Raw genomic sequence first — 22,989 nt, forward strand, 5'->3', positions numbered from 1 at the left:
AGAGACTGGAGAGATAAACTGCTGATAAACTAACTCTACCTCGGATACACACCATAACACTGTCATAGATCGACTTGTACACACCCTGGATATACAGTACTTGTCACGCCCTGACCATAGTAAGCTGTTTTTTCTCTGTGTTGGTTGGGACGTGATAGTGTCTAGGGTGGGTTATCTAGGTGTATTGCATTTCTATGGTGGCCTGATATGGTTCCCAATCAGAGGCAGCTGTTTATCGTTGTCTCTGACTGGGGATCATATTTAGGCAGCCATTTTCCCCATTGTTAGTTGTGGGATCTTGACTATGTTTAGTTGCCTGTCTGCACTATTTTGTATAGCTTCACGTTTCGTTTGTGCTTTATTGTTTTGGTGAGTTTTAATTTTATAAAGAATATGTGGAACTCTACTCACGCTGCTGCGCCTTGGTCTCACTCATACGACGATCGTGACTACTTCTATAGATCGACTTGTACACACCCTGGATATACTCTACTTCCTACTACTGAAGAGATGAGCTGCTAATCAAACACATTCCACCCTTTAACACCATACAGACCGACTGTTTCTCAACCAGCTCTGATGATGACATTACATATTGAACCAATAACTTTATACCTCTAGGGATTGATTCTTGATTTCGTGTGTGTGGTGTGTGGTGTGTGTGTGTGTGTGTGTGGGGGGAGAGACAGACCAATATAAAGGACCATTAGTGAATACTAAGAATAAGTGTGTATTCTCCTATACTGAAGTTTATAATACCAGACCATCAAAACATTAGGATGGGATCAAAACAGTTTTATAACATCAAATATCTATAATGTAGAAAATGGATAACCGTACATGAACTACTAACTAGACGAACAAAATGGCTAACTGCACTTCAACAAGGCAGAAATGGTCCAATCGTTAGCATAAGAGCACAGATAACTGCCGTTTTAAAACAAACACATTATCTTTATTTATTCTTTATAATCTAACAAGATAACAAGGCATTGAACTAATTTAACAAAAAAATCTGCTTTACTATTAATACACTGCTATTACATTTTAGAAGGAATTATCACATGTACAATTTATTATTAAATTTTTGAAGCCTTCTCTGAAAGCATGGACCCATCCGAGACACAGTGGATGTTAGTTTTAGTCCCTATCCATAACAAACACTGTTGGAGAAAAGATCATCATCCTAGCACATGATAGTACAGTCAATCAATTAAAAACAAAGAATTAAAACCACTTATCTAGAAAATAAAATGTATTTAAATATACTCACGTGTCATCATCCTAATAACAGCACGGTCAGTCAATCAAAAACAAACAACAACATATCAAGATAATAAAATTGAATCGTTAACTTATTAAATACAATTTAAAAAAAAATTTTTTTTAAAGGTTCTGCTTTGGAGGATTCCATGTTTCTACTATTTAGTTCCAATTTTATGGAAGCAAGGCTGGGTCCCAATTGATACCCTATTTGGAAAGTATTCAGAGACCTTCCCTTTTCCACATTTTGTTACGTTACGGCCTTACTCTAAAATTGATTAAAAAATAAAATAAATCCTCATCAATCTACACACAATACCCCGTAATAACAAATCAGAAACTGTTTTTTTTATTTTTTATGTTTGCCTATGTATTCAACATTAAATACAGAAATACCTTATTTACAGAAGTATTCAGACTCTTTGCTATGAGATTCGAAATTGAGCTCAGGTGCATCCTGTTTCCATTGATCATCCTTGAGATGTTTCTACAACTTGATTGGAGTCCACTTGTGGTAAATTCAATTGATTGGACATGATTTGGAAAGGCACACCTGTCTACACAAGGTCCCACAGTTGATAGTGCATGTCAGAGCAAAAATCAAGCCATGAGGTCGAAGGAATTGTCCGTAGAGCTCCGAGACAGGATTGTGTCGAGGCACAGATCTGGGGAAGGGTACCAAAAAATGTTTGCAGCATTGAAGGTCTCCAAGAACACAGTGGCCTCCATCATTCTTCAATGGAAGAAGTTTGGAACCACCAAGACTCTTTCTAGATCTGGTCGCCCGCCCGAAGGTCACCCTGACAGAGCTCCAGAGTTCCTCTGTGGAGATAGGAGAACCTTCCAGAAGAACAACCATCTCTGCAGAACTCCACCAATCAGGCCTTTATGGTATTGGGCCAAACAGAAGCCACTCCTCAGTAAAAGGCACATGACAGTCCACTTGGAGTTTGCCAAAAGGCACCTAAAGGACTGGTCGGATTACACCAAGATTGAATTATTTGGCCTGAATGCCAAGAGTCACTTCTGGAGGAAACCAGACATCACTCATTACCTGGTCAACGCCATCCCTACGGTGAAGCATGGTGGTGGCAGCATCATGCTGTGGGGATGTTTTCAGCGGCATGGACTGGTAGACTAGTCAGGATTGAGGGAAAGATGAACGGAGCAAAGTACAGAGAGATCCTTGATGAAAACCTACTCCAAGAGTGCTCAGGACCTCAGACTGGAGTGGGGCCAGGGGACCTAAACAGGGCTGGGGGGGTGGAGTGGGGCCAGGGGTCCTAAACAGGGCTGGGGGGTAGAGTGGGGCTAGGGGACCTAAACAGGGCTGGGGGGTGGAGTGGGGCTAGGGGACCTAAACAGGGCTGGGGGGTGGAGTGGGGCTAGGGGACCTAAACAGGGCTGGGGGGTAGAGTGGGGCTAGGGGACCTAAACAGGGCTGGGGCAGGATGTTTGGGGGCAGGAACAGGGGCTGTCCAGACTCTGTCCACACTGCCAGCAGCAGTAATGGTCCTGGTGCCACGCCCGACTGTCTATCCCCTTCTTGTAGTCCTCGCAGAAGATCAGCTGCAGACAGGACGAGAAAAGACAGAATGTGTTTAAGGGTTCTTTGTTGGGTAAAAGGGTTCTCCCTGTAACTATAAAGGGTTATTCTACAGCCTTTATGGTTCTAGGTAGCTTCTATCTTTGAGAGAACATGTATTGTGGACTGCGTCCAAAATGGCACCCTACTACCTATATAGTGAACTAATTTAGACTTCGCCCCATTTGGGACACAACCACTGTGTCTGTGGTAATCTCCCCATAGAATAAGAATGGATAGAATGAGGGTCCCTCCGTCTATATCTATGAGTCCCAGTCACCTCGTCACAGCCTGCACAACGTGGTCTGGTCCTCTGGCAGTAGTGTCTTCCCCACCTTGCTCTCCCTCCTCCTTTCCTCTCCTCTCCTTTCGCCTCCCTCCTCTCATCTCCCTCCTCTCCCCTCCCTCCTCTCCTCTCGCCTCCCTCCTCTCCTCTCCTTTCGCCTCCCTCCTCTCCCTCCTCCTCTCGTCTCCCTCCTCCTCTTCTTTTGCCTCCCTCCCTCCTCCTCTCCTCTCCTCTATTCTCCTTTCGCCTCCCTCCTCTCCCCTTCCTCTCCCTCCTCTGCTCTCACCTCGTCACAGCCTGCACAGCGTGGTCTGGTCCTCTGGCAGTAGTGTCTTCCACACAGCAGCTCTCCTTCCTTCCAGAAGTATACCAGATCAACCAGGGCCTCCCCACACTCTGAACACACAAAGCAGGTGGGGTGCCACTGCTTGTCGTAGCCTGCCCCCTCTGCATAGACTACAGGACTGTCCAGGGGGGTGAGCTCCCCGCAACCACTGCAATGCTGTAGGAGAGAGGAGAAGTAGTGGGAATGGAGAGGGGGAGGTAGAGAGACAGAGAGAGAGAGAGAGTAGAGATAGTTGAGAGAGTAGAGAGAGTTGAGAGAGTAGAGAGAGTAGAGAGAGTAGAGAGAGTAGAGAGAGAGTAGAGATAGTTGAGAGAGTAGACAGAGAGAGACAGAAGAGATAGTTGAGAGAGTAGACAGAGAGAGACAGAGACAGAGAGTAGAGAGAGTTGAGAGAGTAGACAGAGAGTAGACAGAGAGAGAGTAGAGATAGTTGAGAGAGTAGACAGAGAGAGACAGAGAGAGAGAGATGGGGAATAAGAGGGAACAGAGAGAGAGAAAAACAATACCATTGAGAATTTTGTGGAACAATGAAAGAACTAAATCTGAGCACCACGAAGACTCATGATCCAGATGGAGCAACTCCACCCAGTCCTAGAGAGACGTTGGGAGGCTGGCTGGGTGTAACCCACGAGCCAGTACACTGTTTTATCAACACAAAACAACGTGATGATACTGCATGGGCCTCTCTCAAAGTAATCAAGTTCACATCACCATAGCAACAGCACCAAGGCCAACCGTGAACCCAAACCATGGTGCATTTCTGTTATGATAGAAGCAATCAGATGCTCTCTCTCTCTCTCTCTCTCTCTCTCTCTCTCTCTCTCTCTCTCTCTCTCTCTCTCTCTCTCTCTCTCTCTCTCTCTCTCTCTCTCTCTCTCTCTCTCTCTCTCTCTCTCTCTCTCTCTCTCTCTCTCTCTCTCTCTCTCTCTCTCTCTCTCTCTCTCTCTCTCTCTCTCTCTCTCTCTCTCTCTCTCTCTCTCTCTCTCTCTCTCTCTCTCTCTCTCTGTGTGTGTGTAAAAGGTTTGTCTGTGTATCTGTATAACAAGCTCTCTCTTCATTCTGAATGTATAATAACAAGAGAGAGGGGGCAGAGACATTTATGGACAACAAAATCATCAATATTAAAGATGTGACGATAGTCACAATATACTTTTTTTTAAAGTTAGTTTTTTACCCCCCTCGTCATTTCTCCATCAATACTCCATATTTTGTAATGAAATTTGGCACATGTGCTGAAAACCATTCTCTAAGTGGTCAGCGCGATCCGCTCGCTAGTTTTCTTGTAAAAAGATGTGATGATAATTTCGCATCTCCCAAAGGGGTCTTTTAAAATAACCTGCAATAAATTCTAAAGTTGTTAAAAGTGACACCAGAGAAAGATTAATTATGACCTTCACCTTCTATTTGAATATCCGAGAAGTGTGTTGTCGATTTAATTAAAAACTATCTTTTCTCTGCTATCTTTCCCAGCAAAAACTTAAGCAAAGCTAACTAATTACATAGGGGAAAAAGCAACCGCTAACAGCTAATATTTCATTTTTTCTAAAGGAGAAACAAAAACAAAAAAAATGGACAGAATTAGGATTACAGATCATACAGTCTCAAAGTGAGAATGCAACGGCCCTTGATTGGATATCTACTTGATCTATGTTCGGGCCTGTGACGTATCAAACACCTCGCCAGGTCCCCTAGCCACTCTCTCATCTTGGTGAGCTAGCAAGAGACAACAACAACAAAAAAACCTAGCTAGCTAACGTTATATCCTCAGCCATATTCAAAATGTAATTCAAGCCAGATAAGTTTGCATTATTTAAATTGTATCGGTTTCTGTATAGTTTGACGTAGTCGTTGCTTGCTAGCTAGCTATCCAGGCTCCAGACTTAGCTGGAGTCTCACAGGCAGAGAAAATGACACATTACTATTACTTAAAAGACCTGGCCCAGCTAGTTGTCATCAAGAATAACAGATCAGGTTAGAATAACTGAATATGTGATTTATGGTTAGGGATGAGCGACGGACTGTACAGCCTAAAGTGAGAGTAATTGTAATTGCAAACAAACACTGTTTAGCCTCACAATATATCATTAAAGTTGTCATTTTGTATCCATAGCTCTATCGATTAATTTCTCCATCCCGAATTCTTCCGCTTTTTACCAAAACAGTGGCAGGGTGTTGGGCTTGTTGTTCTTTGAACTGTAGATTTGCCCCTGTAATAGCCAATGGGTATCTATCTAGATTAGGACCCAGGGAACAGATTCTGAGATGAGAGATTGCATGTGTGTCTTACATGAAAAAACATGTTTACAGAACTCTAGTCGGTGTCTCTCTCGCTCTCTGTCGGCCTCTCTCTCGCTCTCTGTCCGCCTCTCTCTCGCTCTCTGTCCGCCTCTCGATTTGTAGCCTATAGGCAACGACTAGTTAAATTAGCTAACAGCGACCTAATCTGACTATGGAAAACGTCTAGTTCCCTAGTTCGAGTTCACATACCAGTCAGGAGAATAATTCACACGGCTTTGAGTTAGTGGTGATACATGTGAACTTCATGGTTCAGTAGTTAAAATGAGCCTTGTCAAAACAAGTTCAAACTTTTTTCTTCAAAAAAATGTCCAATTATACTTTTATATTGTATTGATGTTATACCGCATAATTGTCCCAGCGTCGTTGTAATTAAGAATTTGTTCTTAAAATTAACTGACTTGCCTAGTTAAATAAAAACGTATAATAAAAATACCTTTACATTGCATTGATACTATATGTAGGAAGGGAGTGATGAAATGTTAAAGAGCCTATAGATTGAAAGGATTGGACCAGAAGGCGGGGACAGGAGGCGGGGTTCAGAACATACCTGGGTTTAAATACTATTAGAAATCCTTTCAAATACTTTATCTGTGCTTGATTGAGCTTGCCTGGCTTTAATGAACCTGTAGAATATTTTCTAAAATGGCAAACCCCACCCATCTGGTACTCCAGGCTAAAACAAGTAGTTTGAAAGATTTCAAATAGTATTTGAACCCAGGTCTGGGACAGACAGGAAATAAATCTTGAACCAAGAAACATCCGGTCTCTCAGTGGACATTTATTTAGTACATTTCGCAGGTTGTTATTAAGTTTCTCAGTTTAAGTCTAAAGTGCAGTGAGCCAATACACCAGAATACTCCTAGTTAAGTGGCATGCGATTTGTGTGTGAATTAATGAGCGTGTATAAGTTAATGAAGATGCAAATGTTTATATAATTACTCTATAGCAAAGACTTACATATTTACTCTTCTTATAGTAGTCGTCCGTCCCGTTGGTGGTGGTCGGGTCTGACTGGATAATGGTGGCCTTCCCAGGTCCCCCGGTCACAGCCCCGTTCTTCTGCCAACCTCCTTTGACGAGGGGCGGAGGGTTAGCGCCTCCCTCCCCAGGCAGCGCCACCTCTCCTACTCCAAGAGCCTCCTTCTTGTAGCGCTTCATGAAGACAGACATGGCCTGGAGCTGGTGGAACAAGACCAACAATGGGAAAGCATTCAGGCTATATTTTTTATTGAACCTTTATTTAACTAGGCAGGTCAGTTAAGAACAAATTCGTATTTTCAAATGACAGCCTAGGTTAACTGCCTTGTCCAGAGGCTGAACGACAGATGTTTTACCTTGTCAGCTCGGGGATTCGATCTTGCAACCTTTCGGTTACTAGTCCAACGCTCTAACCACTAGGCTACCTGCCCTATATGATGTAAACTCTAGCCACAACTATGTCTAATGGATATTATGTTTATTACAGCTAGTGCATCTTTATACGTAGGCCTATTAATAATAATATAATGTTTAAAAAAAATGAAGAATATGAATCAAAATAAGAATACTAGAAGAAGTGACCTGTCGATAATGTGGACAAAATTCCAAAATGGAGGCTTAAATACAAACATAAAGAGGATTTATTTGGACGGCATCAACATCTAACCTGGTCCTCAGACAGAGACCCGTGGCACTGGGAGGGGTCCTGATCGTAGACAGGTAGCTGTCTCATCAACTGCCTGCGTCGGTACATCGCTCCCTCAGTCCCTGCTACTGGACGCTTCTCCTCCGGGACCAACGCCATGTAAAGCATGGCCTAAAGAGAGAGAGAGAGAGAAAGAGAGAGAGAGCGCGAGAGAGAGAGAGAGAGAGAGAGAGAGAGAGAAAGAGAGAGAGAGAGAGAGAGAGAGAGAGAGAGAGAGAGAGAGAGAGAGAGAGAGAGAGAGAGAGAGAGAGAGAGAGAGAGAGAGAGAGAGAGAGAGAGAGAGAGAGAGAGAGAAAGAGAGAGAGAGCGCGAGAGCGAGGAGTTAACACAGCCCAGGAGAGAGTAAACTACATGAAACAATAAGGACTGAGGACTCAACTTTACAGCAACAGCAGCAGCACCAGACCAGTGTGACAGAGCTATGTGAAGCATAGACTCCAGAGAGTTTAGCTTGAGCAAAACCGTACAGTTAGTCTTTGAATTAAGCTTTATATTGTATGTGACTGTAGGCAGCAACACTAACTGGCTTTGGGACCTGGGATTGGTCCTTTTAAACCGGAGAAATACTTCACAGACCCTGACTTATGTGTCTACATCCCAAATGGAACCTTATTCCCTGTATAGTGCACTATTTAATTGTTTTACCATAACCGCAAGTCAAAAGTAGAGCACTATTTAGGAGATAGAGTGCTTTTGGGACAGAGCCATGGTGTGTTTACCTTCCCAGTAGAGCACAGAGAGGTCTAGTCATACTGTAGTTCCCTAAGGCCCTTCTCCCTGTGCTGCCACATACAGACCCACACCGCAGCGGACCGCATTACCCACGCTGCAACACTGCCTCTGTTAATTAGCAGCTCTTATGATTGTGTTCAACACCACCGCTTTAATGTTGAAGATGTCGTTATATTACAAATGTTTAAAAGAATGTACTCTTGTGCAGGTCCAGATTCTTTCAGAGCACACACACGCGCGCACTGGCGCACACACACACACACACACACACACACACACACACACACACACACACACACACACACACACACACGTTTCAGAGTGGTGGCCAAACAGCCCTCACAGTGCTGGAATATAGACCATCACTCTCTATTCTAACCTCCTTCTCCTCTACTGTCAGCCCTCTGTGACCTAGCACATCCATCCCTCCTTCTCTTCTACTGTCAGCCCTCTGTGACCTAGCACATCCATTCCTCCTTCTCTTCTACTGTCAGCCCTCTGTGACCTAGCACATCCATCCCTCCTTCTCTTCTACTGTCAGCCCTCTGTGACCTAGCACATCCATTCCTCCTTCTCTTCTACTGTCAGCCCTCTGTGACCTAGCACATCCATCCCTCCGTCTCTTCTACTGTCAGCACTCTGTGACCTAGCACAACCATCCCTCCATCTCTTCTCCTGTCAGCCCTCTGTGACCTAGCACAACCATCCCTCCGTCTCTTCTACTGTCAGCACTCTGTGACCTAGCACAACCATCCCTCCTTCTCTTCTCCTGTCAGCACTCTGTGACCTAGCACATCCATCCCTCCTTCTACTGTCAGCCCTCTGTGACCTAGCACAACCATCCCTCCTTCTACTGTCAGCCCTCTGTGACCTAGCACAACCATCCCTCCTTCTCTTCTACTGTCAGCACTCTGTGACCTAGCACATCCTTCCATCCTTCTCTTCTACTGTCAGCACTCTGTGACCTAGCACATCCATCCCTCCTTCTCTTCTACTGTCAGCCCTCTGTGACCTAACACAACCATCCCTCCGTCTCTTCTCCTGTCAGCCCTCTGTGACCTAGCACAACCATCCCTCCGTCTCTTCTACTGTCAGCACTCTGTGACCTAGCACATCCATCCCTCCTTCTACTGTCAGCCCTCTGTGACCTAGTACAACCATCCCTCCTTCTACTGTCAGCCCTCTGTGACCTAGCACATCCATCCATCCTTCTCTTCTACTGTCAGCACTCTGTGACCTAGCACATCCATCCATCCTTCTCTTCTACTGTCAGCACTCTGTGACCTAGCACATCCATCCCTCCTTCTCTTCTACTGTCAGCACTCTGTGACCTAGCACATCCATCCCTCCTTCTCTTCTACTGTCAGCCCTCTGTGACCTAGCACATCCATCCCTCCTTCTCTTCTACTGTCAGCACTCTGTGACCTAGCACATCCATCCCTCCTTCTCTTCTATTGTCAGCCCTCTGTGACCTAGCACATCCATCCCTCCTTCTCTTCTACTGTCAGCACTCTGTGACCTAGCACATCCATCCCTCCTTCTCTTCTATTGTCAGCCCTCTGTGACCTAGCACATCCATCCATCCTTCTCTTCTACTGTCAGCCCTCTGTGACCTAGCACATCCATCCCTCCTTCTACTGCCAGCCCTCTGTGACCTAGCACATCCATCCCTCCTTCTCTTCTATTGTCAGCCCTCTGTGACCTAGCACATCCATCCCTCCTGCTCTTCTACTGTCAGCACTCTGTGACCTAGCACATCCATCCCTCCTGCTCTTCTACTGTCAGCCCTCTGTGACCTAGCACAACCATACCTCCTACTGTCAGCCCTCTGTGACCTAGCACATCCATCCCTCCTTCTCTTCTACTGTCAGCCCTCTGTGACCTAGCACATCCATCCCTCCTTCTCTTCTACTGTCAGCCCTCTGTGACCTAGCACAACCATCCCTCCGTCTTTTCTACTGTCAGCACTCTGTGACCTAGCACATCCATCCCTCCTTCTACTGTCAGCCCTCTGTGACCTAGCACATCCATCCCTCCTTCTCTTCTACTGTCAGCACTCTGTGACCTAGCACATCCATCCATCCTTCTCTTCTACTGTCAGCACTCTGTGACCTAGCACATCCATCCCTCCTTCTTTTCTACTGTCAGCACTCTGTGACCTAGCACATCCATCCCTCCTTCTCTTCTACTGTCAGCACTCTGTGACCTAGCACATCCATCCCTCCTTCTCTTCTATTGTCAGCCCTCTGTGACCTAGCACATCCATCCCTCCTTCTCTTCTACTGTCAGCACTCTGTGACCTAGCACATCCATCCCTCCTTCTCTTCTACTGTCAGCACTCTGTGACCTAGCACATCCATCCCTCCTTCTCTTCTATTGTCAGCCCTCTGTGACCTAGCACATCCATCCCTCCTTCTCTTCTACTGTCAGCACTGTGACCTAGCACATCCATCCTTCTCTTCTACTGTCAGCACTCTGTGACCTAGCACATCCATCCCTCCTTCTCTTCTACTGTCAGCCCTCTGTGACCTAGCACAACCATCCCTCCGTCTCTTCTCCTGTCAGCCCTCTGTGACCTAGCACAACCATCCCTCCGTCTCTTCTACTGTCAGCACTCTGTGACCTAGCACATCCATCCCTCCTTCTACTGTCAGCCCTCTGTGACCTAGCACAACCATCCCTCCTTCTACTGTCAGCCCTCTGTGACCTAGCACATCCATCCATCCGTCTCTTCTACTGTCAGCACTCTGTGACCTAGCACATCCATCCATCCTTCTCTTCTACTGTCAGCACTCTGTGACCTAGCACATCCATCCCTCCTTCTCTTCTATTGTCAGCCCTCTGTGACCTAGCACATCCATCCCTCCTTCTCTTCTACTGTCAGCCCTCTGTGACCTAGCACATCCATCCCTCCTTCTCTTCTACTGCCAGCCCTCTGTGACCTAGCACATCCATCCCTCCTTCTACTGTCAGCCCTCTGTGACCTAGCACATCCATCCCTCCTTCTCTTCTATTGTCAGCCCTCTGTGACCTAGCACATCCATCCCTCCTGCTCTTCTACTGTCAGCACTCTGTGACCTAGCACATCCATCCCTCCTGCTCTTCTACTGTCAGCCCTCTGTGACCTAGCACAACCATCCCTCCTACTGTCAGCCTTCTGTGACCTAGCACATCCATCCCTCCTTCTCTTCTACTGTCAGCACTCTGTGACCTAGCACATCCATCCCTCCTTCTCTTCTCCTGTCAGCCCTCTGTGACCTAGCACATCCATCCCTCCTTCTCTTCTACTGTCAGCACTCTGTGACCTAGCACATCCATCCCCCCTTCTATTCTACTGTCAGCACTCTGTGACCTAGCACATCCATCCCTCCTTCTCTTCTCCTGTCAGCCCTCTGTGACCTAGCACATCCATCCCTCCTTCTCTTCTACTGTCAGCACTCTGTGACCTAGCACATCCATCCCTCCTTCTATTCTATTGTCAGCCCTCTGTGACCTAGCACATCCATCCCTCCTTCTCTTCTACTGTCAGCCCTCTGTGACCTTGCACAACCATCCCTCCTTCTCTTCTACTGTCAGCACTCTATTCCTCTTTTCAACGATCTCTAACTAAACTTATCTGGCTAGCTACTGCTACTGCATCTAGCTAGCTACTGCTACTGCATCTAGATGCTACTGCGTCTACTTGGATGGAAACCTAGCTACTGCATCTAATTGGATGCAAACCTAGCTACTGCATCTAATTGGATGGAAACCTAGCTACTGCATCTAATTGGATGGAAACCTAGCTACTGCATCTAATTGGATGGAAACCTAGCTACTGCATCTAATTGGATGGAAACCTAGCTACTGCATCTAATTGGATGGAAACCTAGCTACTGCGTCTACTTGGATGGAAACCTAGCTACTGCGTCTAATTGGATGGAAACCTAGCTACTGCATCTAATTGGATGGAAACCTAGCTACTGCATCTAATTGGATGGAAACCTAGCTACTGCGTCTAATCTGTGTTTGCTCTATAGGAAGGAATCTAGAGTTCATTGGGGTTTTTGCTTCAAATCTACTGCCTTCTATCATCTATCACCTAGCCCTACGAGGTCCTGAACACTACCTTCTCCTATCATCTAAGATGATCTAGGCAGAGGTGTTTAACTCTTACCTTACGAGGTCTGGACTACTGCTCGTTTTCTGTTCTACCTGATAATTATTGCATTCACCTGGTGTCCCCAGGTCTAAATCAGTCCCTGATTAGAGGGAAACAATGAAAAGACGGCAATGGAACTGGCTTTGAGGTCCAGATTTGAATTTGACGGGATCTGCACCTGGTAATTTGATATTTCAGGTGTGCAGAAGTTGTTCTGCTCAGTGGTCTGTTGTTTAGGTCAGAGGTGATGGAGCCAGTCAAGCAGGCTAGCAGGCGCCGGCTGTGGCACGTGGACCGACCAACTCTGACTAAGGAGAAGAATGCCTGTAGTCTGCTGAATTTACTGCACCAAGCCTGGAACTAAGTTGACTTTTATTATATCACAAGCCTGGAACTAAGTTGACTTTTATTATATCACAAGCCTGGAACTAAGTTGACTTTTATTATATCACAAGCCTGGAACTAAGTTGACTTTTATTATATCACAAGCCTGGAACTAAGTTGACTTTTATTATATCACAAGCCTGGAACTAAGTTGACTTTTATTATATCACAAGCCTGGAACTAAGTTGACTTTTATTATATCACAAGCCTGGAACTAAGTTGACTTTTATTATATCACAAGCCTGGAACTACGTTGACTTTTGTTATATCACAAGCCTGGAACTAAGTTGACTTTTATTATATCACAAGCCTGGAACAAAGTTGACTTTTATTATATCACAAGCCTGGAACTAAGTTGACCTTTATTACATCACAAGCCTGGAACTAAGTTGACCTTTATTACATCACAAGCCTGGAACTAAGTTGACCTTTATTACATCACAATTATTATTTACTTTGACCAGGGCCCATAAGGTACCATTTGACCAGGGCCCATAAGGTACCATTTGACCAGGGCCCATAAGGTACCATTTAACCAGGGCCTATAAGGTACCATTTGACCAGGGCCCATAAGGTACCATTTGACCAGGGCCCATAAGGTACCATTTAACCAGGGCCTATAAGGTACCATTTGACCAGGGCCCATAAGGTACCATTTAACCAGGGCCCATAAGGTACCATTTAACCAGGGCCCATAAGGTACCATTTGACCAGGTATTGAAGGTCATAGGTAATGGTATTGAACGTTTCCCTCCCTCCCAGGCGTAGGCGATGGTGTGGAACATCTCCCTCCCTCCCAGGCGTAGGCGATGGTGTTGAACATCTCCCTCCCTCCCAGGCGTAGGCGATGTTGTTGAACGTTTCCCTCCCTCCCAGGCGTAGGCGATGTTGTTGAACATCTCCCTCCCTCCCAGGCGTAAGTGATGGTGTTGAACATCTCCCTCCCTCACCAGTTTCTGTGTGAGTCCTGGCGGGGCCCAGTCGTAGGTGATGGTGTTGAAGGTGGGGTCCTTCTTTGAGACGACAGGGTTAGTGATGACCATGCGGTTACGTTTGTACACCCGGATGCCCTTCACCTATTCTCAGAAATTGTCAGAGGTTTGTGTTATCTTTGATGATTTTAAATGCACTGTATCCACTTAGAAGGGCAGAATTGTGTTTTTTTAAATGGTCTGATTAATCATATAAAATATCACCTTGGCGGTCAGGTGGGCATATCTGGAGGCAGCCAGGAGTTGCCCAATCTTGTGGTCATCGTCTATGTCACAACTGGGGCCGTGGTCCTCCACACTGCAGCCACACACTGTGCACACTTTCCTGGTGGGGATGACAGGTATAGTGAGGTAGGGTATGGTAAAGTAAGGTTAATGTGAGGTAAGGTAAAGTTGTGGTAAGATAAGGTAAGCTGTGGTAAGGTAAGGTAAGCTGTGGTAAGGTAAAGCTTTGGTAAGGTTAAGCTGTGGTAAGGTAAGGTTAAGCTGTGGTAAGGTAAGGTACAGTTGTGGTAAGGTAAGGTTAAGATGTGGTAAGGTTAAGCTGTGGTAAGGTTAAGCTGTGGTAAGGTAAGGTTAAGCTGTGGTAAGGTAAGCTGTGGTAAGGTAAGGTTAAGCTGTGGTAAGGTTAAGCTGTGCTAAGGTAAGGTTAAGCTGTGGTAAGGTAAAGTTGTGGTCAGGTAAGGTTAATCTGTGGTAAGGTAAGGTTAAGATGTGGTAAGGTAAGGCAAGGTTAAGATGTGGTAAGGTAAGGTAAAGTTGTGGTCAGGTAAGGTTAATCTGTGGTAAGGTAAGGTTAAGCTGTGGTAAGGTAAGGTAAAGCTGTGGTAAGGTAAGGTAAAGCTGTGGTAAGGTAAGGTTAAGCTGTGGTAAGGTAAGGTTAAGCTGTGGTAAGGTAAGGTAAGGTAAAGCTGTGGTAAGGCAAGGTTAAGCTGTGGTAAGGTAAGGTAAAGCTGTGGTAAGGTAAGGTAAGGTAAAGCTGTGGTAAGGTAAGGTAAAGCTGTGGTAAGGTAAGGTAAGGTTAATCTGTGGTAAGGAAAGGTAAAGTTGTGGTCAGGTAAGGTTAATCTGTGATAAGGTAAGGTAAAGTTGTGGTCAGGTAAGGTTAATCTGTGGTAAGGTTAAGTTGTGGTAAGGTAAGGTAAAGTTGTGGTCAGGTAAGGTTAATCTGTGATAAGGTTAAGGTCACCCTCTAGGTCACAGCTAGAACCATGCTCCTCCACACTGCAGCCCCATTGGGTGCATGCCTTCCTGATTTCTGTGTTATTCTACATCTATATGTTGTCTGTATATTCTGTTTATCGTCATTAATAAAACCTTCCTTAATATTCTGGGGTGTGTGTGTTTTTTTATATCGTTAGGTTTAAATTACCTCCAGGAATGTGGGATGAATCCAGAGCAGATCCCTTTACATGACAGACACGCCGCACCCCTCACCACTGGAACCACTGGCTGCTGCCTCACACACATCTGGAAATAGAGGGGCAGGAAGGGAAATGAAAGGAAAGGAAAGGAAAGGAAAGGAAATGGAACAAAAGGAAAGGAAAGGAAAGGAGGGAATGAAAGGAAAGGGAGGGAAAGGAGGGAAGGAAAGGGAAAGGGACAATGATTAGACAAGGAACACAGAGAGGTAAACACTCAACGGACACAGACCTGAGCATCAGAGCCCAAATCCTAAACACACTGTATAGTACCAAGGCTCTACACTGTATAGTACCAAGGCTCTACACTGAATAACACCAAGGCTCTACACTGAATAACACCAAGGCTCTACACTGTATAATACCAAGGCTCTACACTGTATAATACCAAGGCTCTACACTGTATAATACCAAGGCTCTACACTGTATAATACCAAGGCTCTACACTGTATAATACCAAGGCTCTACACTGTATAATACCAAGGCTCTACACTGTATAATACCAAGGCTCTACACTGTATAATACCAAGGCTCTACACTGTATAATACCAAGGCTCTACACTGTATAACACCAAGGCTCTACACTGAATAATACCAAGGCTCTACACTGTATAATACCAAGGCTCTACACTGTATAACACCAAGGCTCTACACTGAATAACACCAAGGCTCTACACTGTATAACACCAAGGCTCTACACTGTATAACACCAAGGCTCTACACTGTATAACACCAAGGCTCTACACTGTATAACACCAAGGCTCTACACTGTATAACACCAAGGCTCTACACTGTATAACACCAAGGCTCTACACTGTATAACACCAAGGCTCTACACTGTATAACACCAAGGCTCTACACTGTATAACACCAAGGCTCTACACTGTATAATACCAAGGCTCTACACTGTATAATACCAAGGCTCTACACTGTATAATACCAAGGCTCTACACTGTATAATACCAAGGCTCTACACTGTATAATACCAAGGCTCTACACTGTATAATACCAAGGCTCTACACTGTATAATACCAAGGCTCTACACTGTATAATACCAAGGCTCTACACTGTATAATACCAAGGCTCTACACTGTATAATACCAAGGCTCTACACTGTATAATACCAAGGCTCTACACTGTATAATACCAAGGCTCTACACTGTATAACACCAAGGCGCTACACTGTATAACACCAAGGCTCTACACTGTATAATACCAAGGCTCTACACCGTATAATACCAAGGCTCTACACCGTATAATACCAAGGCTCTACACCGTATAATACCAAGGCTCTACACCGTATAATACCAAGGCTCTACACTGTATAATACCAAGGCTCTACACTGTATAATACCAAGGCTCTACACTGTATAATACCAAGGCTCTACACTGTATAACACCAAGGCTCTACACTGTATAATACCAAGGCTCTACACTGTATAATACCAAGGCTCTACACTGTATAATACCAAGGCTCTACACTGTATAATACCAAGGCTCTACACTGTATAACACCAAGGCTCTACACTGTATAATACCAAGGCTCTACACTGTATAATACCAAGGCTCTACACCGTATAATACCAAGGCTCTACACCGTATAATACCAAGGCTCTACACTGTATAATACCAAGGCTCTACACTGTATAATACCAAGGCTCTACACTGTATAATACCAAGGCTCTACACTGTATAATACCAAGGCTCTACACCGTATAATACCAAGGCTCTACACTGTATAATACCAAGGCTCTACACTGTATAATACCAAGGCTCTACACTGTATAATACCAAGGCTCTACACCGTATAATACCAAGGCTCTACACCAAGGCTCTTCACAGACCCCTTTTGTCAAATGTTTTCCTCCTCCACAGGAAAAGGAATGTGACGGCCCATTCAGATCCTGTGATGATGCAGGACTGATTCTCTCCTGTGACCAAAGGGGTCACATTAAGATGCCACATCTGTAGATAGATGCACTGGCTAGCACAACTGTAAAAAAAACTAAAAAACTAAAACGATGACACACAGACAACATTTCAAACCCATGTAACTAGACACAGACAATGACACACAAATACAGCCTCAAGACACAGACAGTGAAACACAAATACAGGTGAGCAGGACAGGTAGCGTAGAGTTACATCACTGATTACAGATACACTGCGATGGAACGTTCCCATGACAAGAATGATGTCATACCTAAAAAATCTATTCATGACTACTTCACTGTTGAGACAATAAAATCTAACAGATTAAATCTAACAGATTACATCTTCAAATAAATCTAACAGATTAACAGATTAAATCTAACAGATTAAATCTAACAGATTACATCTAACGGATTACATCTAACGGATTACATCTAACGGATTACATCTAACGGATTACATCTAACGGATTACATCTAACAGATTACATCTAACAGATTACATCTGACAGATTACATCTTCAAATAAATCTAACAGATTAAATCTAACAGATTACATCTTCAAATAAATCTAACAGATTACATCTAACAGATTACATCTAACAGATTACATCTAACAGATTAATTCTAACAGATTACATCTTCAAATAAATCTAACAGATTACATCTGACAGATTACATCTGACAGTAACCTGAAACCACTGAGAGGAAAAACTGTCAAAAACGGTGTATCCTGTGTCATCCTCCTGCAGCGTGTGTTCTGAGTGTGTGTTCTGAGTGTGTGTGTGTGTGTGTGTGTGTGTGTGTGTGTGTGTGTGTGTGTGTGTGTGTGTGTGTGTGTGTGTGGTCTCTGAGTCTCAGCAAACAGTCATAACAACCTCATGAATGAAGGGCTCAGAAAGATCACACTGTAACAAATTGGTGTCTTAAAGATGTTTATTTTAACTTGAGGCCTGAGCCAAGGTTTTCTCTCTGTATTGGAGAGAGCCTGAGGGGGCGGGGGGGTTCCTAGTCTGACAGAAAATACAATGGCCTGTATTCACAAAGCCTGTATTCACAAAGCCTGTATTCACAAAGCCGGTATTCACAAAGCCGGTATTCACAAGGCCGGTATTCACAAGGCCGGTATTCACAAGGCCGGTATTCACAAGGCCGGTATTCACAAGGCCGGTATTCACAAAGCCGGTATTCACAAAGCCGGTATTCACAAAGCCGTTATTCACAAAGCCGGTATCCACACAAAGCCGGTATCAACACAAAGCCGGTATCAACACAAAGCCGGTATCAACACAAAGCCGGTATCAACACAAAGCCGGTATCAACACAAAGCCGGTATCCACGAAGCCGGTATCCACAAAGCCGGTATCCACAAAGCCGGTATCCACAAGGCCGGTATCAACACAAAGCCGGTATCCACAAAGCCGGTATCCACAAAGCCGGTATCCACAAAGCCGGTATCCACAAAGCCGGTATCCACAAAGCCGGTATCCACAAAGCCGTTATCCACAAGGCCGGTATTCGCAAAGCCGTTATCCACAAGGCCGGTATTCACAAAGCCTGTATTCACAAAGCCGGTATTCACAAAGCCGGTATTCACAAAGCCGGTATCCACACAAAGCCGGTATCCACACAAAGCCGGTATCCACACAAAGCCGGTATCCACAAAGCCGGTATCCACAAAGCCGGTATCCACACAAAGCCGGTATCCACAAAGCCGGTATCCACAAAGCCGGTATCCACAAAGCCGGTATCCACACAAAGCCGGTATCCACAAAGCCGGTATCCACAAAGCCGGTATCCACAAAGTGTATTTAATTGATGTAATAAAGCCCTTTGGAATCACCAGTTGTCACAAAGTGCTTATACAGATACCCAGATGGAATCCTATTCCCTATATAGTGCACTACTTTAGACCAGAACTCATAGGGCTCTACGTAGGGAATAGGGTGCCGTTTGGGACGCAGCCAGAGAGACGGCAGACTGTAACAAGAGGTAGCAACACTACAAGCAGCACTTCTGTTCTGGAGGGTGTGTGGGTTGAAAACACTCTGTTGAATAGGTTAGACACACAGCATTAGAAACATTAGAGAAACAAAACAAACTAGAGGGCAACCGTGGTATCAAATCCCTTTTATAATCCACAGCTAACAGCCTCCCTATTCCCCTCAGGCTAGTCCAGGCTACTCCAGGCTAGTCCGGGCTAGTCCAGGCTAGTCCAGGCTAGTCCAGACCACACTTCCTCTGCCTCGGTGTCCCAGACCACACTTCCTCTGCCTCGGTGTTCCAGACCACACTTCCTCTGCCTCGGTGTTCCAGACCACACTTCCTCTGCCTCGGTGTCCCAGACCACACTTCCTCTGCCTCGGTGTCCCAGACCACACTTCCTCTGCCTCGGTGTTCCAGACCACACTTCCTCTGCCTCGGTGTTCCAGACCACACTTCCTCTGCCTCGGTGTCCCAGACCACACTTCCTCTGCCTCGGTGTCCCAGACCACACTTCCTCTGCCTCGGTGTTCCAGACTACACTTCCTCTGCCTCGGTGTCCCAGACCACACTTCCTCTGCCTCGGTGTCCCAGACCACACTTCCTCTGCCTCGGTGTTCCAGACCACACTTCCTCTGCCTCGGTGTTTCAGACCACACTTACACTTCCTCGGTGTTCCAGAAAAACAAAACCATTTCACAGATAGTGTGCTCGGAGAGAAACACGTGCAAACAATAAATGTGTTTCTAATTATGATCTCTTATTATAATGATTATGTTACTACAAAAGAAGTGTGCTATTGTACTCTATTAATCTACAATCCTCTGTATAGTCGATTGGATGTGTCAACGTGAAGAGATTGAAGTGGTTGTTTACCTGACCCTCTTCAGTTTAGATGGCATTAGACACACACACACACTTCAGTTTTCCACTCAGCACACTATTTGTCTTTTCTCTACACCCTAATGTGGTTGCAATGAAAGACCGTTTTCTTTTAAATGTTTCCATGGCAACTCTATTTATGGCTAAATATGTAGCGAGCATATCCCATATCTCAAATAGCAAGTTAATTGACAGGGTCATTGTTGCTCTATAAAATCACACTTATTAAATGATGTGAATTTGTTCCTGTTTTGAGAGAACCTACAGTTTTACCTGTTACCAGAGTCTTGTGTGTGTGCACCCGTTTCATACCAATAGTAAACAAACTACAAATTCACATTTTGCCGGTCCTCACTTGTTAAAAGGCTATTTTAGTTTAAGGAGTTAGGGTTAGAATTAAGGTTAGTGTTAGGTTAAGGGGTTAGGGTTAGAATTAAGGTTAGAGTTAGGTTAAGGAGTTAGGGTTAGAATTAAGGTTAGAGTTAGGTTAAGGAGTTAGGGTTAGAATTAAGGTTAGAGTTAGGTTAAGGAGTTAGGGTTAGAATTAAGGTTAGAGTTAGGTTAAGGAGTTAGGGTTAGAATTAAGGTTAGAGTTAGGTTAAGGAGTTAGGGTTAGAATTAAGGTTAGAGTTAGTTTAAGGAGTTAGGGTTAGAATTAAGGTTAGAGTTAGTTTAAGGAGTTAGGGTTAGAATTAAGGTTAGAGTTAGGTTATTAGGGTTAGGGAAAATATGATTTAATGGGAATCAATTGTTGGTCCCCAAAAGGTCCTCAAGTATAGGGAGACAAACAGTCCCTTTTGCAATTCAGACCCCCTGACTTTTTCAAAATGTTTTGTTACAAATGGATAAAAAAAACATAAAAAATAAATAAATAAACTCAGCAATCTACACACAATATTCCATAATGGCAGAGCAAAAACAGGATTTGAGATTTTTTTTTTTTTTTTTATATATATTTTTTTTAAATAAAACAGATTCAGACCCTCATTCAGACCCTTTGAGATGATGTGGAACAAATCAAGGGGTGTGAATACTATCCGAAAAACACTACGCGCGTTAGTGTTCATAGTAGTATGAAACGTTTTTAATAAAGTTAATTAATGTGTCACTCCTCAAAATAACAAGTGTAACAAGATTGACAGATTACTGTGGGAGTACAAGTACTGGGTTGGGGCCTGTCCAGTTGGATTGATGTGTTCTGTCTTGGTCTCTCTGGTGAGACAGGAAGAATAGCTGTGGCATAGCACACACAGACACACAGACAGAGACAGCCAAGAGAGAGAGAGACAGAGAGAGAGAGAGAGAGAGAGAGAGAGAGAGAGAGAGAGAGAGAGAGAAAAACAGAGAGAGAGAGAAATAGGGAGAGAGAGAGAAACAGGGAGAGAGAGAGAGATTTAGAGAGAGAAAAATGGAGAGGGAGAAACAGGGAGAGAGAGAAACAGAGAGAGAGAGAAGAGAAACAGAAAGAGAGACAGACTAGGTATCAGTCCCTTATGGCACCCTATTCCCTTTATAGTGCACTACTTTTGACCGGAAGCCATAGGGCTCTGGTTAAAAGTAGTGCACTACATAGGGTTTAGAGGTGTCATTAGGGAGGTAACCTACAATACACAGGGAGGGAGAGTATTATTGGCTGTGATCCTCTGCAGCACAACAACAGGTAAATTCAGGATAAACCATAAGGGGACGGTCAAACTATTTCAGAGATGATTTTGAAAAGGTTGCGGCTTAGTATTGGTATTTATTTCCATGATCTGTTCTCCATCTCTGTAGAATCTCACCATGGGACAGGTGATTGTTGAAGAGCCATTTTCAATATCAAACTAACACGTAATCTTTTCTACACGTTAAAATGTCTTTCACTTTCTTTCAGTGGTTCTTCCAGTAAGAGATATTTAAAAAGGCGCACTATGTAGCTTCGTGGGCGACCCCTGAATAAATTCACATAGAAATTTGAGTTATAGATCCGTTATTCTCATTGAAAGCGAGTCTAGGAAGGGGTAGATCTGTTCTATGTGCTCTACTTCTACGATTCTCGTCCTTAAAACACTGTTTTTTGTTTGTTTTAGTTGTTACTGGTCAGTCTAATTTAGCCTGTGCACCGGCATGCATTCTAATGTTTGGGGATGAAAACCTTTCATCCCCAAACACACACAGCTGAGAGGGTTAACACGTTACACTGAAACAGAGTACAGCAGTAGCAAACAGGACAGGAAATACTGAAGCTCATGCATTCATTCATTCATTTTCTGCCGATTGCTACTATTTTTGTTACAGTTGTTTTGGTTAAAAATGTTTAAAAAAACAGAAGTTAAATCCACTCCAAATCTGAGACACGCAATAACGTATTTACAAGTGTGTTTCACTCACCTTCTCTATTCCAGAGGTCAAATCCATAGTGCTCAAGTTGAAGGGCTGAGAGACAGTTTCAAAGTGAAAGGTATTGGATAGCTCTCTCCTTTTCAGAGGACTGTGGACTTTCTGCTCCACATGAGTCTGACAGACAGCTTAAATGACTGGCTGGAGGGATTCCCTGGAACACTCATGCCAACCAATCACAGCAAAGAAAAAAGAAGAAAAAATAAATCCCACAACCAATAGAATTTAAGTGGTATTTTCCTTTTTCTCCTCCGCCCACTTCGTTCTCTCTCTCTCCTACAAATTGTGAACACCCATCCTCTGGAACAGAGAGAGACATGACGTCACCGAAGAGTGAGAACGCGATATCGGTCCAGAGGAATGTGCTGCTCACATAGCACCTGTCCCAAACAGTGCCCTGTCCCCTACATATGAATAGGCCGTCATTTGGGATGTAGACATCGTGGTGATCTCTTAAAAAGTCGGAGAGACATTTCCTGTACTTTTAAACCAACGGCTTTATTTGGTCTTTTTCATGGAAGAGCGGAAAGGGGTGATTCAGGCGTACGTAGTACAAACCCACGCGCTGAAGTTAAATTACGGGGGACGAGAATGAGACAGTCAGCCATACTTACTCTGGAATGTGGTAAAGAATAATGAATCATTTCCACCGTGTTTTTAAAAACAGATGTGTGACGGAGCC

The 22,989-nt window shown here is 44.4% G+C and overlaps 1 protein-coding gene across 2 annotated transcripts; it reads right to left on the reverse strand.

The window, feature by feature from the left end:
• Positions 1-673: 673 nt before the first annotated feature.
• On the reverse strand, positions 674-22,459 carry LOC139536395 (LIM and cysteine-rich domains protein 1-like). Of its 2 annotated transcripts, XM_071336898.1 has the most exons (9): positions 22,299-22,459; positions 15,084-15,181; positions 13,916-14,036; positions 13,670-13,795; positions 7,424-7,573; positions 6,736-6,957; positions 3,476-3,636; positions 3,129-3,183; positions 674-2,832 (listed from the first exon to the last, which is right to left on the reverse strand). In XM_071336898.1, the coding sequence occupies exons 1-9, from the start codon at positions 22,323-22,325 to the stop codon at positions 2,695-2,697; spliced, it is 1,098 nt and encodes a 365-aa protein (XP_071192999.1). In that variant the 5' UTR covers positions 22,326-22,459; the 3' UTR covers positions 674-2,694. The 2 variants fall into 2 exon arrangements, with proteins under 2 accessions (XP_071192999.1, XP_071192998.1); XM_071336897.1 differs by lacking the exon at positions 3,129-3,183 and having other exon boundaries at positions 3,421-3,636; positions 22,299-22,453.
• Positions 22,460-22,989: the final 530 nt, after the last annotated feature.

This window comes from Salvelinus alpinus, chromosome 12 (assembly GCF_045679555.1).
Source record: "Salvelinus alpinus chromosome 12, SLU_Salpinus.1, whole genome shotgun sequence".
NCBI classification, from domain to species: Eukaryota; Metazoa; Chordata; class Actinopteri; order Salmoniformes; family Salmonidae; genus Salvelinus; species Salvelinus alpinus.

Excerpts from the sequence above, each read along its gene's own strand:
- LOC139536395 (XM_071336898.1), bottom strand. The coding sequence starts at position 22,325 with ATGGATTTGACCTCTGGAATAGAGAAG. Across the intron at positions 15,182-22,298 it reads TGACCTCTGGAATAGAGAAG|ATGTGTGTGAGGCAGCAGCC; the intron begins GTGAGTGAAACA and ends CTCTATTTCCAG. Across the intron at positions 3,637-6,735 it reads ACTATAAGAAGAGTAAATAT|CATTGCAGTGGTTGCGGGGA; the intron begins GTAAGTCTTTGC and ends TCTCTCCTACAG.